This window comes from Merops nubicus, unplaced genomic scaffold, assembly GCF_000691845.1.
Source record: "Merops nubicus isolate BGI_N331 unplaced genomic scaffold, ASM69184v1 scaffold9540, whole genome shotgun sequence".
NCBI classification, from domain to species: Eukaryota; Metazoa; Chordata; class Aves; order Coraciiformes; family Meropidae; genus Merops; species Merops nubicus.
In genome coordinates this window covers 1-15,553 of record NW_008582151.1, presented here as the reverse complement: position 1 = coordinate 15,553, position 15,553 = coordinate 1, and the positions used below count along the sequence as shown (strand labels likewise).

Here is a 15,553-nt window from a genome sequence, read left to right as displayed (position 1 = left end):
ATAAGTTTGGTGGGTTTTGATCTAGCTCATGTCTAGGGAACTTGCTGGAGTAGAAGAGCAGACTACAAGCACAGAGAAGCCCATGGAGTTTGGCCTTTGCAGAAAGGCTTAAATCTGAACTTAGGTGAGAACAGAAGGAAGCTCTTTTGGACATGTGGTTAAGAGAAGAGGCAGTCTGAGCTATCTCACTCGAATACTGCTGTATCTCTTCTGTGGCTAGGCAGGGAAATTCCCCAGCCCCTCAGTTTGCCATTAAAATAGCTCCCAGCGCATTTGGGACCCAGTTTTCAGTGGTTGCTGTGTGCGAGGGGCTTTGTGTATGCAGCTCTGGGAGGGGCTGCTTGTGAGTTTAATCCCTGGAATTCCAGTTACCCAAACTAAATATCTTGTGAATGGGCTCATAAGTCAGGTGGGTCGAGTGGGTAGGAATGGCTTGTACAAGTGATGACTGCTGTTGTGTAGGTGGATGCCATCTCAAGCCACCTGACAGGACATGCCTCCTTTGCCATGGTGGTACCTGCTGTCCCCGTGCCCTGTGACACACCCCGGCTGGCTCCAGCACCCCAGCACAGCTGCTGCTGGGGTCTCTGTGCAGCCCTGCCATGCACTGGTGCTGTGATGTACCTGCACCAGCCCAAGCCCTCTCAAAGTCCTTTTCTCAGGCTACAAAGTTTGACATGAAATAGGGTGTGGTGTTTTTTTTTTTTTTTTTTTTTTTATTTAAAAGCTCTTATTACGTGGGTTTATTTCTTCCATTTCTGGGCATCATAGCAAATGGTGCAATTAACTTCAGTTGTGTACAGTACAAAAATTCTGAATTATGAAAATATCTTCAATATAATATCTGATTAAAATTCCATTGAAGCCAAACTGGCCAGGTGTGCAAGGTCACTTTCAGTATGGCCCCAACTTCATTCCTGTTACTATTCAGTAACTGATAACCTCTTTTTCTTTTCCAGGGGAGAATGTAACATGAGGCTGTTGTCGGGATGTAGGGGGGGTGGAGAACAAACCAACAACAAACAAACCCCACAAAAACAACCAAACAAAAAAATCACCCAACCAAACATTTTTTTTTATCGTTGTTCTTGAGAGAGTTCATCTTGTGCATGTCTATTTTGCTAAATTTTAGAGTTGTATGAAATCTGTGTTTTAACTATTTGCTGTAATTCTAAGTTTTTGTTTCTGCCTGTTTGCCTGAAGTTAAGATGCTAAGTGTCCCACATTCTTTAAAAGATAATTTGTATATTGCCTTCATCTAAGCAGACTTATTTGGCTGCAATGCACTACTGAGAAGTCTTCCTTTACAAGACATGGCCCCTACTATCTTAATAATTAAGAATTTCTTGATTTAAACCAATAAATAAATAAGAAATCCTAAACCAACAAAAAACTACCTCAACCTTCTAAAAAACCACTCTGGGAATAAAACTAAAGAAAGCTGTTGGACTTGGTATTGCATCCATGCATTTCTCTTAGTATGCTATTTATAGAAAAAGAGCCTCACAAACTAATACAATACTATTCACCTTTGTCTTCCAGTGAGGATGAAATGGAGGAAGCAAATGGAAATAACCCTATTGATATTGAAGTTGAACAAAGCAAGGAGAACAAAAAGGAGGTATAATTCTTTTCCTACTACTGTACAAATGAAAGTGTTTTCTTATTAGCTACTTCATGTAGAAGCTGACAGGATCTAATTTTCTTTGTTTTGGCTTTGTATCGTTGTCATACAAGAAATGAAGAATTGTCTTCAGAATTATTCTTACATCAAGACAAGTATAGACAAATAAATGTTCCCAGCTGCATCCATAATAACTTAAGACTTTATCATCCCATGATAACATACTGTGTGAATATTTCTAGTCTCTTTGAGTCTCTCTTTGGCTGTGTTAGCTTGAACTGGGTTCAGTGATGATATAAATCAACCTAACTGTGTGGAGATGAAGTAGAAGCACTTATGTCCTCACTGAGTTGGCCTGGTGGAGGGGAAATACATCCTTTAGTCTGATACAGGTAGACTTCAGTGATTGTTCTGAGGCTTTTGATGGTAACTACAGTGGTGACCAGTAAAGGAGAGAGCTTCTGTGTGGCCAGTTCATTTTGTCTGGCAGAGGGACCTTAACCTGTTACGCACAGAATATTTTGTCTGCTTAACACAGTAGTACTTGTACCTCACTTCACATACTTCATTTTGAACTGAGCATAGAGTTATGGATGAAAATAGCCACACAAATACAACAAAGAGATTTGAAAACCTAGTCTGTGATTCTTAACAGGAAAGTGTATCCCTTATTTTCATGTGCTCATTATTGCTCAATTAAAAAAAAGCCTTACTGCTCAGCAGCAGTGTGGGTTCTATGTGTGAGTGAGTGCTGCAGGAAGACATTTACCCTAAGGCCTTCTCTCCTTGTGGTAGTTCCCTTTCCTGATCTCTCACAGCCTGATTTCTCTCCCATAATTCTCTTCCAGTTTTTTAAACTTTTTTTTTAAAAAAGGGTGTATATAGGGAAAAAAAACACTAGAGAGATTTTAAAGCATGATTGTACATAGGCAACAAAGTCCTAGAGCTGCTGTTTTGTCAGTCATTGTCAGTGAGATCAGTTCCTCTAATTATTTTGAATGGAAACAAATGAAAAATCACAGCATTCTAGTCTGTTCTTTGCCCATGCCAGGGTGCTGTCTGGACTTTCCAGAAAAGCCTTAGCTGTTGCTTCCTCCAAAGGAACCACCTTCACAGAGTGAATGTGAAGCCACTTACCCTCACAAGAAGCTGACTTCTCAAAAGCTTCAGCAACACCCAAACTGGAAGGATCCTTACTTGGCCAAGTTGCAGGTGCATACTGCAGCTCATCAGTGTGCCTTGTAAATAATACGTTCATCTTACTTCCCATGATTTTAATAAAGTTTCAAGTTTAGATTTCTCCATAAGCTCTTTAAAAGCTTGCATCTGTAAGAGAGCTCCCTTCAATCCCCTGTGTATTGTTTCCTCCCTACCATGCTGGCATGCTCTGGACTTGCTGCAGAAGAGAGAAGAGTGGTTCTTTGTCAGCTTGGCTGTATCTGTTATAAGGCTAAACCAGAGCAGATGGCTGATAGCTACCATCAAGACATTTTTGTAGAAAGTCTTGTAAGCGAGGAGGCTGTCTGCCCTCCCTGTCACACTAAGACAGGCCACAACACTCCAGCTGACTGGAAAGAGATCACCAGAACCCATGGAGTGTGTACAGTATGGCTGTGTGTGCAGTGGTGGGCAGCCTTGTGGGGGCTCTTCTGGACAGGCATTGTACTGGTGGGTGAAATAAAGCTGATGACCTGCATGGCCTGTTCAGGGCGAATTGGATTTGATTTTTGCAGTACCTGATCCTGGGGCTGATGGAAAATGCCTGGAGAGGGTGGGCAGATGTCCAGGAAGGGGATATGTTATTTCTTGATCATTGTTTCTTTTAATGCTGTGGCCAGACACGGAGGGGTGGAGATGTACCGCTAGCCCAGGGCTCTTACCGTAAAGAACCTCTCTGTCCCAACCCCACAGAGGTGGTTTTTCCAGCTCTGACATGTGTCAGTTACTTTATGACTTGCCAAGTAATACTGGGATTTCTCAGAGTATCTGAAATTTCTCATCTGTTTCCTCTTTTGAGGATCTTCTTTGGAGGGGGAATCTTCCTTTTTTTTTTTTTGGTACTTTCAGTGTTGGTACAACTGTTCATGTTTCATCAGATAGTGACTCCATAATACTGAGATTAACTAGAACTGCTTTCTCCACATCTTCCCTGTTGCTGGAAATGCCTCTGATTTTATCCTTTTACATGCTTTGAGACAACTTGATCTTTTCTTTTTACACCATGAAATCTGAGGAAGGGAACCTTGTTTGTAGTACAGAGTTTGTAAGACTAAAGTGCACAGAACAACAGTGGCAATATGTAAATAAATAGAAGCACTGCTAAATCCCTGCATTTTAATTCTCTGGTTTTCATGAATTGACTGAATTCTACAGAGAGATGAGTGTTGCAAGGAAGCAACATTTTCCAAGATAGGGTAGACATTCAGAGTTTTCAGAGCCTGCACAGTATCACAGGCCTAGAGGCATTTGGAGCTGTCAAAAACCATTTGCTGGAGCTCCAGCTTCCTGTCCACAACACAAAAGAGCCTTCACATTCTTTGAACTGTATAAAATAATTTGAAACTATTTGCCTTTTTCCTTAATGTTGAGTGAGGCTCCTGGGATATTTGCACTGCAGGCATTGTGTGTTGGTCAACCTACAGTCTGAACTTGTTGTGAGGCATTATTGCATGATCCTGTGAAATTCTCTGTATAGATGAGCTGTGCATAAGTCTGAAATGTCTATCCATGTTGAATAATTTACCTGGCTCAGTTATCAAAGTGCTTGCTTCTTAAGCACAGAGTGCAGAGCTTACCTCACTTGTTCATTGTTAAACCAGTCTGGTTTCTCCTGCTCCCCTTTCCCTTCTGCAAAAGGAAGTAGGGTATCTGCCCTACAACAGCACCTCTTGCTCCTGGGCTTGCCTTAGACATGGTATCTCATGAAGTCCTTTGTGCTCAAGGAGAGAAGAAAAAAGCTGAGAACAGGCAGCTGTCCACATTACTGTTCCTATGTGGCTCTGGGGCAAGCTTCTACTGGCAGCTGTGCTGGGGTCCTCCAGTGTTTGGGAGGCAGAGCCTCATGCTTAAACGAGGCTTTGTGCTCAGCCTTGTGGGTTTGAATGCTCTGTTTTAATGCTCGCTGATGAGCAAATGCTGCAAACTGTAGAAACTACATGTAGCTGCAAATTAGGATGAAAACAATAGCATTGAGGGAAGCCATTGTTGCAAGCTGGCAGTGATCAGTCAGAGGATTTCAGATGTGGGCCTCCCCTTTCTGCCTTTTCGCTCCCTGCCACCCTTCTTCTGTGTTCCTTGCCAGGCTTCAGCAACTGGGTAATAAATCTTGGGCATGAGTCGCTTGTTGAAAATAACTTCTGGAAGAAATGGTTTTGGTATTAAAGAATCAGATGTGCTCTGGAAGGATCTGTGGTCTAGTGTCCTAGCTAAGCTACTTGTTAGAAGTGTGCACCTAGTTCTTTGCTTTGGACAGGAGGCATAAAAATAATTAGTGGTGTGTGAAATACTGCCTTTCCCAAAAGAAACTTAAATGTTTTGTGGGCAAAATATAAAATATATGGTGCTATGCAAGAAAACTTAGCTTCTAAGAAACTGCATAATAATCCAAGCATTACTTTGGAATCACCTTGCTTCTTTATCCTGAGCCTGTAAATTTGATTTAGGCTTTCTCCTGTCTAACATGTAGAAAAACAAGTCTCTGTAAACTCTTCTAGTTGTGTTGTTCTCCTGTCTCCAAACTCCCCTTTGTTCCCTTTGAGTGTTCAGTTAATCTGATGTGTTCAGGCCTGGTAATGAAAGCAAGAAGAGAGGTTTTGCAGCATTTGAAAATAACCAGACTATTTAACTGCTGGAAAATCAGGCATCTGTCTCCCAAAATGAGAATGGGCAAAGAAGACAACAGGTACCTCTGTAAACATTGAAAGCTGTCTGGAAGGAAGGAAGATTTGTATAACACAGTGTTTGTGTGACATAATTAAAGCAAAAAAGTCTTCTTTTATGCAAGCTACCTTTTCTGCTCTCCAACATTTGAGGATGGCTAAAACTCATAGATTCACAGAATTGTTTGGGTTGGAAAGGACCTTTAAAGATCACCTAGTCGTGTAATGTGACTTCTGTTTGTCAGGTGCCACCTGCTGAAACTGTTCCTCAGGTGAAGAAGGAGAAGCACAGTACACAGGCCAAGAACAGGGCAAAGAGGAAACCTCCCAAAGGAATGTTCCTTTCCCAAGAAGATGTGGAGGCTGTTTCGGCCAACGCAACAGCTGCAACCACTGTACTCAGACAACTGGACATGGAATTAGTTTCAATCAAACGACAGGTACGTATGGGGTAGCTTAAGAATAACTTCTGGTTTTGGTGATAATGTCTGTCATAGTCTGCAGAGTTCATAGGAATTTGTAGCTTGGCAGTGTTGATGCACATCATCACGTAGCTTAACTGACAAGCTGCTGGCCTGCTGCTATGACGTAGTGCAGTCCTGTGTTTTACATCTCATGTTCTAGTTCTGTGGGCAAGCTAACTTTATACCTAAATTGAAGCAGGAAAAGTCCATAGTACTGACTTGAAGGGACATTTGTTGGCACGTTGTGTTTCTTGCAGTTCAGAGTTCCTTACATTTTAACTGTGAACTTCCCTCAGATGACATTTGTTTCAGCAATATCTGATTTCCCTCTGCAGCCATCAGTTTCCATTGCCTTTTCCTGTGGTACTTTTGCAACAGGCAGATACGTTTGTTTTATTCTTTCTTGGGCGTCATACAAACTTTCTTATGTACCTTTTGCTTCCCTGATGGATCTGACTTTTAAAAAAATGTTCTTCAAATATTTGTGAGTAAAGACAGGTTTACTACATGAGTTCTTTTCCTAGATCTGAACATTCCCACTGTTTTTAAAGGAGAGATCTGGCTCAAGCTCTTTCTTGAACTTAATAGAATTGATATTTTGGCTTAAAGCCTTTTTGCTTGGCACTCTGGGAGGAGCAGAGCTCTCTAGCACTTTGATTCCTTGCTTGGTGTGAATGGGGCCTGCCTTCTTATGCTGGGCTTTATACAGCCCTGAAAGTTGGGGTAGTTCTTGCTCAAAATAATTTGCAGACAGGACAGAATAAATTAAATGGAACCTCCTGATATGCCAGCTGTTACTGCATTGCTCTATTCTGATATAACACACTTATTTTTGGGAAAGGGAGATGGTGAGGAAAACTGGAATGCTGAGCTTGTGGGCTTCCCGCTGGGGCTGCTGGAGGAGGATTTGACCAAATTTTTTTAAATCCTTGTTAAGGGGATGAAACTCTCTTTTCAGATTCAGAATATCAAACAGACAAACAGCGCTCTCAAAGAAAAACTTGAAGGTGGTATAGAACAATACAGACTTCCAGAGGTAGGATCATCTTCTGACCCTTGTTTATTGTAGAGCTAAAAGCTAATCTGTGTTTGCATACCAGGGTTATTCCTGTTGTCAGTAAACTGGGACCAAGGTCCTGTTGGTTGTCAGTGTGAATCCAGGCCGTTACCACATGTACTGTTGTTCTGTAATGGAAATGGGAGGCAGGAGATGAGAAGAGCGAGCAGTGTTTAGCAGCTAGAAGTGGTTTCTAACCGAAGTACAGATATCCCAGATACACCACGTTTTGCCAGTGTTGTATCCATTTGCCCTTGTGAGAAGAGGTAGTTGCTTTGCAACTTTGGTCAGGATGTTAATGGCCCGTCTTTCTCTTGGCACTTGATGCTTTTGCCATTTTCCTTCCAACTCTGGCACCTCACGCTGAAATAATTTGGCCAAGATTACAGAGGGTGTCTGTGATAAAAACAAGTAGGTGCTTTGGCAGAGCGTGGCTCTCGGTTATCTGCTCAGACCATTCCTTATCTCCCTGGATTACCGTGACTTAAAGGCGCAGCGTGTGTCACAGTTAACTGAACGGGTGCTGTGCACAACTGTTGCAAACATTTCTGTGACTAAAAGGAATGATGTAGTTTGACTAGCATTTAATTCCTTGTGGTTTTGTGAGGTTTTTATGAGCTTACATATAAGTGAAAGTTGTTGCTTAGGTAAATGAATTTACCTAATATTTTTTTGCGGTCTAGGTTGTTCAGAAATTTAATGCGCGTTGGACCACGGATGAGCAGCTTCTTGCTGTGCAAGGTATGGTACTGCAAGTCTGTCTGTACTTCAGTTCATGACAGTCAATACTCTGCTGCATTTCAGAGCAGTGTTTCCCTTCAGTGGATAATGAAGTATTTTGACATTGCTGTATATTAATGCATAAAGAATGGAACCGAACAGGGAAACAGTATCCCCCCCACTCCGCTCCCTGGGCCGCATAAATTGCAGCATATGAACGTCTGCAAATCTTTGCTTGTCCAAGCTTTCAGAGAGTGAAACTCTACTGGAGTCATTGCTATGCTCTTTACCTCCGTAATGTCTCAAGTAGTACAGGCAGATATACCCAGGTCTTCTACATTTGGCTCTGCCCATCTTTACTACACCTCTGTTTTCTTCTCTTCCCCAGGGCTAGTCTTGCCTGTGTCTCTTGCCAGTTTAGACTTTTTTTTTTTTCCCCTGGATTAATCTGAGGAAGGCTTGAAATCTTGACAGAAATTCAGCTTCAGATCCTTGTGCTGTGACTTGAGCCTGATTTGTGGTCTTTGTGGAAATAACGCACTGCTTTTGTTTTTCTTTGTTGCTTTTAGCAATCAGGAAATATGGCCGAGACTTTCAGGCAATCTCTGATGTGATTGGAAACAAATCTGTGGTGCAAGTGAAAAACTTTTTTGTAAATTATCGACGCCGTTTCAACATAGATGAAGTTCTACAGGAGTGGGAGGCAGAGCATGGTAAAGAGGAGACAAATGGAACCAATAGCCAGAAGCCTGTAAAATCCCCTGATAATTCCACTAAAATGTCCGAAGAGGAAGATGAGGTAAATCCAATTTAAAAGTCCCGATCTGAGCTCATTTCAGATAGGGGTGTGTGTGTGTACATATATATGCTCTTTGTAAAAGCCATTTTTGACAATCTTCAATGGGAGCATATTTCACTTCCTCTGGATATGCAGATTCCAGTACTGATTTTGGGAGTTCAGAATTCCAGACATACATGAAAGTGGAAGGAGAACAGTTAATTTGCACCTCTCTGACAGTATCTGTATCTCATCAGCACGTGGATATTTTAATGCCTCTTGCTGCCGAAACCGCATACATCTTTATCTCACTTGGATGTTTTCCCTGCACTCAGTTCTCCAAGCTGTTCTAGGTTTGGCTTTGTTGGACCCTACATTCTTCTGAGGCAAAGCTCACCCTTTCATTTCTGACGATGGAGTGGTTTCACTCGGGGGAAGGGAAGAAAGCTATAAACAAGGCGAGCGTGCCAGACTGGGCACTCCGGAATACCTAGAGACAAAGCTTCCTTGGTTTTACAGCAGTTTCTGTAAAATCAGAAGACAAATTCTAGAAATGGCTTCTCCTTGATGGAGCTTCACAGAGATAAGACTTCTCCAAAGACAATGTGTGTTTGAAGTTAACTAAGAGACTGTAGAGTGTTTAAGTAGGAAAGTTAGTTACAAAAACGTAATTTTAACACAGTCTTGCAAAAGAAAACCTCGCTGGAGGTTTGCGTGTTAGAAACGTCTGATCTAGGGCTCCCTTTGGCCTAATTTTATAAGACAGCTTGGCACAAAAGCTGTGTCTTCTAAACGCAAGCACAGTCAACAGCCTATGGCAAATTTTGGTCTCACATGGACATTTCTCAGTGTACTGTGTATTTTTGTTGCCCTGATTACGGTTGGCTCACGTGTATGTTGCCGTTCAGGCATTCAGAGAGCAGAACTTTATTGCTTCACAAATCCTAATAGTGTGCTAATTGAAGATGTTTATATCTGGGGACTAGGTCCAAAGGTATGGACAGAAACTCAAAAAATTTGCCTTCTCAGAAAGGTGTGACTGAAATTGTGCCATTCTTTCAGAATTGAGAAGTGGAGCAAAGCAGCAATGGTGCTAATATGTAGCCACCCATTTGAAAAACAGGTGGCTCATGTCATTGCCTTCTCCTGTGACCAGTAGTGTTGTATCTGTTGGCAGTGCAGAGTTTTTCTTCTCTGTGCCCTCTGAGATGGCTCTTCCTGGCTTCAAGTGCACACTTACTTCTGAAAGATACAGTCAGAAAAGGAGTCTCACTCGAGATAGGAAGAAAGCATGCTGGGTTGCAGCAGGAACTGGAGTGTGCTGATGTGGCCAAGTGTGTGGATACTGGAGCAAGGAGGACCTCAAACAAGATAGGAGAGGAGGGAGTATGGAGGCAGGAAACCAAGGTCTAGTGGAACAGCAGTCGTGATCCCCAAACTAGTGATGGAAAGTGCCCAGGCTATAGCAGGTGCTGAGTGGTGCAGGGAGGACCACAGCAATAGGCTGGTGGGAATAGTTGCAATGTCTTAGACAAAAGGCAGTCAGGTGGTTCCCTGTGTCCTGCAGTGCAGTGATGGATGCAGGCAGAGCCTGCCTGCACCAGGCTGGCACAGGCAGGAGCCAGCCAAGGTGGCATTGAGCCGCCAGCTGTGACATACCGTGCACACCTTACACTAGCACCCCATGGCTTGTGGTTCTTGATGAAGCCTGTTCTGAACAGTAGGAACTGGTGTGTCACAGCTGGGAGTAGGAAGGTGCTGGCAGCATGGAGGAGATGTTACCTACCAGGCCTTCAGCTTTTTACGAAAATGCACAAGGAGAGGACACAGAGGTGTCACACAGAGGGCATCAAATGGCCACCGTGCTCTCTGAGCACATCAGACGTTGCCTCTGGGGCTGGCTGTAAATGTGGAGGTGGTATAAGCACACTGCTGAGCGGGTGCCTGTCGGGCAGTTCTGGGAGCAAAGTGAAATGTCGTTGGGATTATCACATAAGTGATACGTATGGGCTAAGAGGGTGTTCCTAGTCCCTCCTGAGCTGCCCAGTACAGTGCAGCTGGTGCCCGCTCTTGACCAGCTGCCTGTGCAAATGCTCTCAAGTCAGGCAGACTCAGTCAGCAGTAGCCAGGAGAAGGCTTTGCTGGCCTAACACTGAAGTCCCTTGGGTGCTTTGTCCCCTAGCATGCCTTTGCTTACCTGGCTGCCAGCCCAGTAGAAGCTCTGTCAGCCCTCTGACAGCGGTGGGCTTTCCCCTTCAGTGTGTTTCCATAGCAAGTGGCCACAGTTCCCTGTTTGTTTTTTATCTTTGTGATGGAGGGGTGAGGTGCTGATGATGGGGCAGCCTCAGCTCTGGTCTTCATTCCTGTTTACACTCCCAGCAAATTCCGGCGAAGCTGCTGCGGTTCCTCCTGTGTGCCAGAGTTATCCCTCTTGTCGCTTCCTGTAGCATGGATCTGGGGTGAAGTTTGGAGATGTGAGGAAGACTGTGTATTCACTTTTAAACTAAACATCTCCTTTTTTTCCCCCCCCCCCCTTCCCTCCAGGCTACTTCTGTTCTTGATGTCAGATATGCATCTGCTTCGTGAGAAGGTGCTGTAGCCTAGAACAATTTGTTGACTACTGTGTTATCCAGGATATCAGGTATTAGCAAACCTCAGACAGCCATCTGCATCATATCTGTGGACAAGCAGCTATTACCAAAAAAGGCAAACGCTTCCAGTCCTGTGCTACATCTGCCTTAATCTCCCCTCATTCCTCCATACTGCCTCCACTTTCTTTCAGAAGCACCCAGGTAGCTCAGCTTTCCATTTCATCAAGGTCCTGCTTAAACATTGGGATTTCTAGAACCAGTAACAACTGTCTGTAAGTTTTGACCAACCTGCAAAGCAAGGAGCTCCTTAGCAGCCCCACAGTAACTCTACATGTTAGGACTTCTTATAATACTTGGTCTGTAGGGTATAAGTACCTATTGCTGCATGGCCTTGTGGTCTCTGCTTCCTGTGTATTCTTCTGATGACACTATTATTAGCGAGCTTTCTATAAAGGAGAGGCCTGTGCACATGCCAGTGGTGTCAGGTGTGTTCTGAAATGACAGGGCATGTTAACAAGCAATCTTGAATAATGCAAAGTGTTAGGAAACGTTATTTCTAAGGTTTAGTCAGTCCAAGGTTGTAGATCTATCTCATTACACTTCTGGTTTGTGCAATTCTTTCCACTGTATATGTGTGTTCTTGCTTCATAGAAAGCTCCCTAATTGGGCATTTTATTCCTGTATATTTTACTGGCTTTTATTTAGTGCAAAAGGGAATCGTAACCTGAAACTGTTTGATACGCTATTTAACCCCTGGTATTCAGCATTTTCATTGTAACTTTTTAAATGAGTGCTACACAACTTTCTTTTTCCTAATCCTCTGCGGGATTAAGTCAAAACAACTTTCTCTGGTGCCTCTCCTTTTGGAATACGTGCCTTTTTACATTTGGCTACCATAGGTCACTTTCTGTCCCAGTGTCTCATTCCTCTTCAGAGCGCTGTTTGCCAAAGACATCAAACTGCTTCTCCCACTGGAAGTCTGGATGAGGGTTGGAGCACAAAATTCAACCTTCAAATAGTTGTTGGTCTCTCAGAAGTTTAATGGAGAACAACTGGGTTAATTTCATTGGCCATTTTAACCCTTCTGAAGCACACATGGCTTTCATGTTCTGAACCAAAATATGCAATTTAAAAATCTAAGAGGTGCTTTTCCAAATACTTGGTGCATGCAGCTTTCAAATCCCCAGCCCTCTGCTCGGTTGACTTGTCCTGTGGCCGATCTGACTGGCTTGAGCTGGAGCTGTTCTTCAAAGTCCTGTAGGAGGACTTTGCACCTTGAACAAGGGGGTTGCTTGCTGCCGAGCAGTGTTGAGAGAAGCTAGAAGCAGCAGTGTTACTTGTCCAGTGGAAAGCTGCAAAATAACACTAGTCACAAAGCATTTAGAAGTGGTTAATTTAATGATGTTGGAAGAAACCACCAGCTGTCTTTGCAGGTGGGGAAGAGGACCTTCTTTGCCTCTCTTCCTCTGCAAAGGGCTCAAGCTAAGATGGCACACATCAGGGTACAGCAGCAGCCTCTCTTAACACAACCTGAAATGAGCTAGTCCATGTCCTGGCCTGCAGCTGAGGTGCTGCAGCTCGGAGCCTAGCCCCGAACTTGGTGCTGATGTTTGAGGGGCTGGGCTGAGCTGTGTGTGGTGATGGCTGTTCCCTCCACCTAAGCGAGGCGGGCTAATGCCAGTGGGCTAACAGAGCCGTCTGTGACTGCACCTCCTGCAGTGTAGACAGAACCCAAGGAAAAGCAGGGGAGGTAGCCTCATGTGCAGCTGAGGTGAGCCTTGTGTGAGGGAAGTGATGCAGCATCAGAAATGGAGCAACAACATACACGTGAAGGAGAAGCTAGGCATTCCTTTGGGCAAACTAGGGTGTGGAGCCCAAAAAGGGCCACTTGGCAGCTGTTTCTGACCACTTTCATCCTGGTAGCTCCAAGGAGATCTTCTGAGGTGGTGGGAGGATGGAAGGGAGCTATTCCCTCTCCTCTGTATCAGAAACCTGTAATCCCAAGTTCTTGGCAGTGCCTCTACAGCTGTTGATGTGAACTGGCAGCTCTGATGGTAGCCCTGCAGACGTTCCTTCAGTCCTGTGCCAGTTGGAGTTGGGAGTCTCCCGTGAGAGAAGACAGTAGCTGTTAGGCAGCGTGAGTTAGGGCTGAAGACCGGGCAGATAGCACTGTGAATTCGGCTGTGGGCTCAGGTGTGAAGCGGTGCCGCACATTCTGGTGCTCCGGTGTTGATCCTCCTGCTGGGACCGGTGCACGGAGACGGGTCCTCGCCAGTGCCAGAGGGTGGTGTGAGCTTGCATCCCAGCTGGTGAAACTCATCAGGAGAGGCTTCTGCTGGCGAGCTAAGTTACCTGTGAGGACTTTTCATCTGGTTTTGCCCTCAAAAACATCCATCTTATGATCAGAAAAGTTGTGTTTTGGCTTCATCCCCAAGGGATAGGGGGAAACATGTATAATTCGTGCTATTAGGAAGAAAAAAGTTGTTTAATTACTTTTCAGTTGACTGCTATCTTATTGTAGTTGGTACATACAATATAATAGCACTGTATTTTAAACGTTTAGGTTTTTACATTCTCTTTAACTATGTTTTTAAATGCGATAAAGTCATTTTAGCTTTTGAAAGATTAAATGGTTTGGTCTTGCTTAGGTGAAGACCCTCTTTCTTTTTAAAATGGGTCAAGCATTAGATACATCAACTGGTTGCATTCTGATTAGAAGGGTCCACAAAGATAACTGCGTAAGATAGAATATTCACTTAAATTTTGTTTCTTAAACTATCAATGTGAATGTCATGATTATATATATTTTGTGGAAAACGGGAAATTATTTCTCCTAAGTATAAGTTATTGTGCAAAATATGGTATCGTTAAAGAAAATGATAGTTTAAGTTTTAGTTTTAGAAATCTTAAAGATATAAAAGTGTATTGCGTATGCATAAACAAATTTCATTTGTTCTATTTAATTTTTATGTAGTTGTGTAAAGTGCTGGGAAACTTCTTTTTTCGCTTATCCATTAAAACAACCTTGTACTTGAATATTCGTGTTTAACTGGTTTGAAACGGTGATCGATTTTTGTAATCTAACCTTATAACCAAGGGAAAAAAAATACATGCCTCAGTTGTGCTTACCAATATAGCAACAATGTACAATCAGATGCTTAAGACCATAGTAGCCATAACTGGTAGTGCAGACACAATGGTTGTCTTGATATATTTAATACCAATGGGGATAATGAATTCTTAATATATTTTTGCAAGTTTGCAACCAGGAAGACCCCATAAATATCCACTAGAACACTTTTTTAATAGTTAATAAAGAGTGAAACTCTTACTCTCTTAAAGCAATGTCCTGACAAACATCTTTCTTTCCTGTACAAATACATCTGAAACATGTATGTACTAAAATACGCTCATTGTCACTTTAAATTTCAGTTTTTATTCTCTAAATCGCTAATATGCTGTTGGTATTCTTGCACACCAAATATGAGCCAAACAGTGCATTACACTAACTCGGTCGCTGGATGGAACGTACATCTCCAAATCAACGACGCGCGGAAGTACAGCGCGCTTCAGAGGGGGAGTTTTTTCTGAGAACACCTTTTTTTGCAAATCTCGATGAAATTATGCATAGCCCATTCAGTGATGAGTGGCCTGATACTTAATCTTTTCAAAAACAAAGAAAAAATTATCTTTATTAGCTCCAGCTTGTCTTCAGCAAGTCAAAATCTAGTGATCTTGTGCAATGCCCCTAAAGCAAATACTTTCTGCCACTCCCTGGATTAATGCAGCTTTTCCTGTTGATAGTAAAGCACAATTGCAGTGAAAGTTACAGTTCAGAAGATGGAAGGTCAGTATAGTCTATGCATGTTGTATAATAATGAGTGTTTACATTCATATTCTCCTAAAATTAAAATTTATACTGGAGTGTATAGTATTCCATTATGTAGATTTTATCAATTTTGTTAACTCCTTATAGATTGCTTAAAAGAAGTTTTTTCAAGATTTTAAAAGATGTATAAGGTTAAGTTTGCAAATATAATGGAAATGCTGTATAGCTTTTGAAGTGATAAAATACTCGTTGGGATTTTAAAGAAAGTATGTTGTAAGAATGCTGTTGTAAGTAATATTTTAAATGTCTTTTTTGCTTGTTTTCTATTATTCAGCACACTTACTGTGATGAATGTTCATAGCATTATAAAATTGCTTAGCCACTGAAAAGTAACATTTTGGTTTTGAATTATTTTACTGTATGAGGAATTATAGTGGGATAAATTCCTTTGTGAAATTCTACATGACTCATTTTTCTATAATTTCCAATGTTTGCCGACATCAAATAAAAATTTTTCAAGCCATTGATGTAATAAAATGCAGAGTAAAACGTTATTGATGTAAAACGTGGTTCCAAAATGTAATTGATCCCCCCCAGGGTTTGTCCCAGCCT

General features: G+C 42.4%; 1 protein-coding gene across 1 annotated transcript in view; it reads left to right on the top strand.

Annotated features, from left to right (window-relative positions):
* The window catches only part of RCOR1 (REST corepressor 1), a 39,393-nt gene extending 27,765 nt beyond the window's left edge, over window positions 1–11,628 (top strand). The window contains exons 5-10 of the mRNA XM_008936750.1: window positions 1,543–1,621; window positions 5,748–5,942; window positions 6,925–7,002; window positions 7,707–7,764; window positions 8,313–8,542; window positions 11,066–11,628. Coding sequence (XP_008934998.1) covers window positions 1,543–1,621; window positions 5,748–5,942; window positions 6,925–7,002; window positions 7,707–7,764; window positions 8,313–8,542; window positions 11,066–11,107 — 682 coding nt within the window. The 3' untranslated portion in view covers window positions 11,108–11,628. The remainder of the gene's footprint in view (window positions 1–1,542; window positions 1,622–5,747; window positions 5,943–6,924; window positions 7,003–7,706; window positions 7,765–8,312; window positions 8,543–11,065) is intronic.
* The last annotated feature ends 3,925 nt before the right edge of the window (window positions 11,629–15,553 follow it).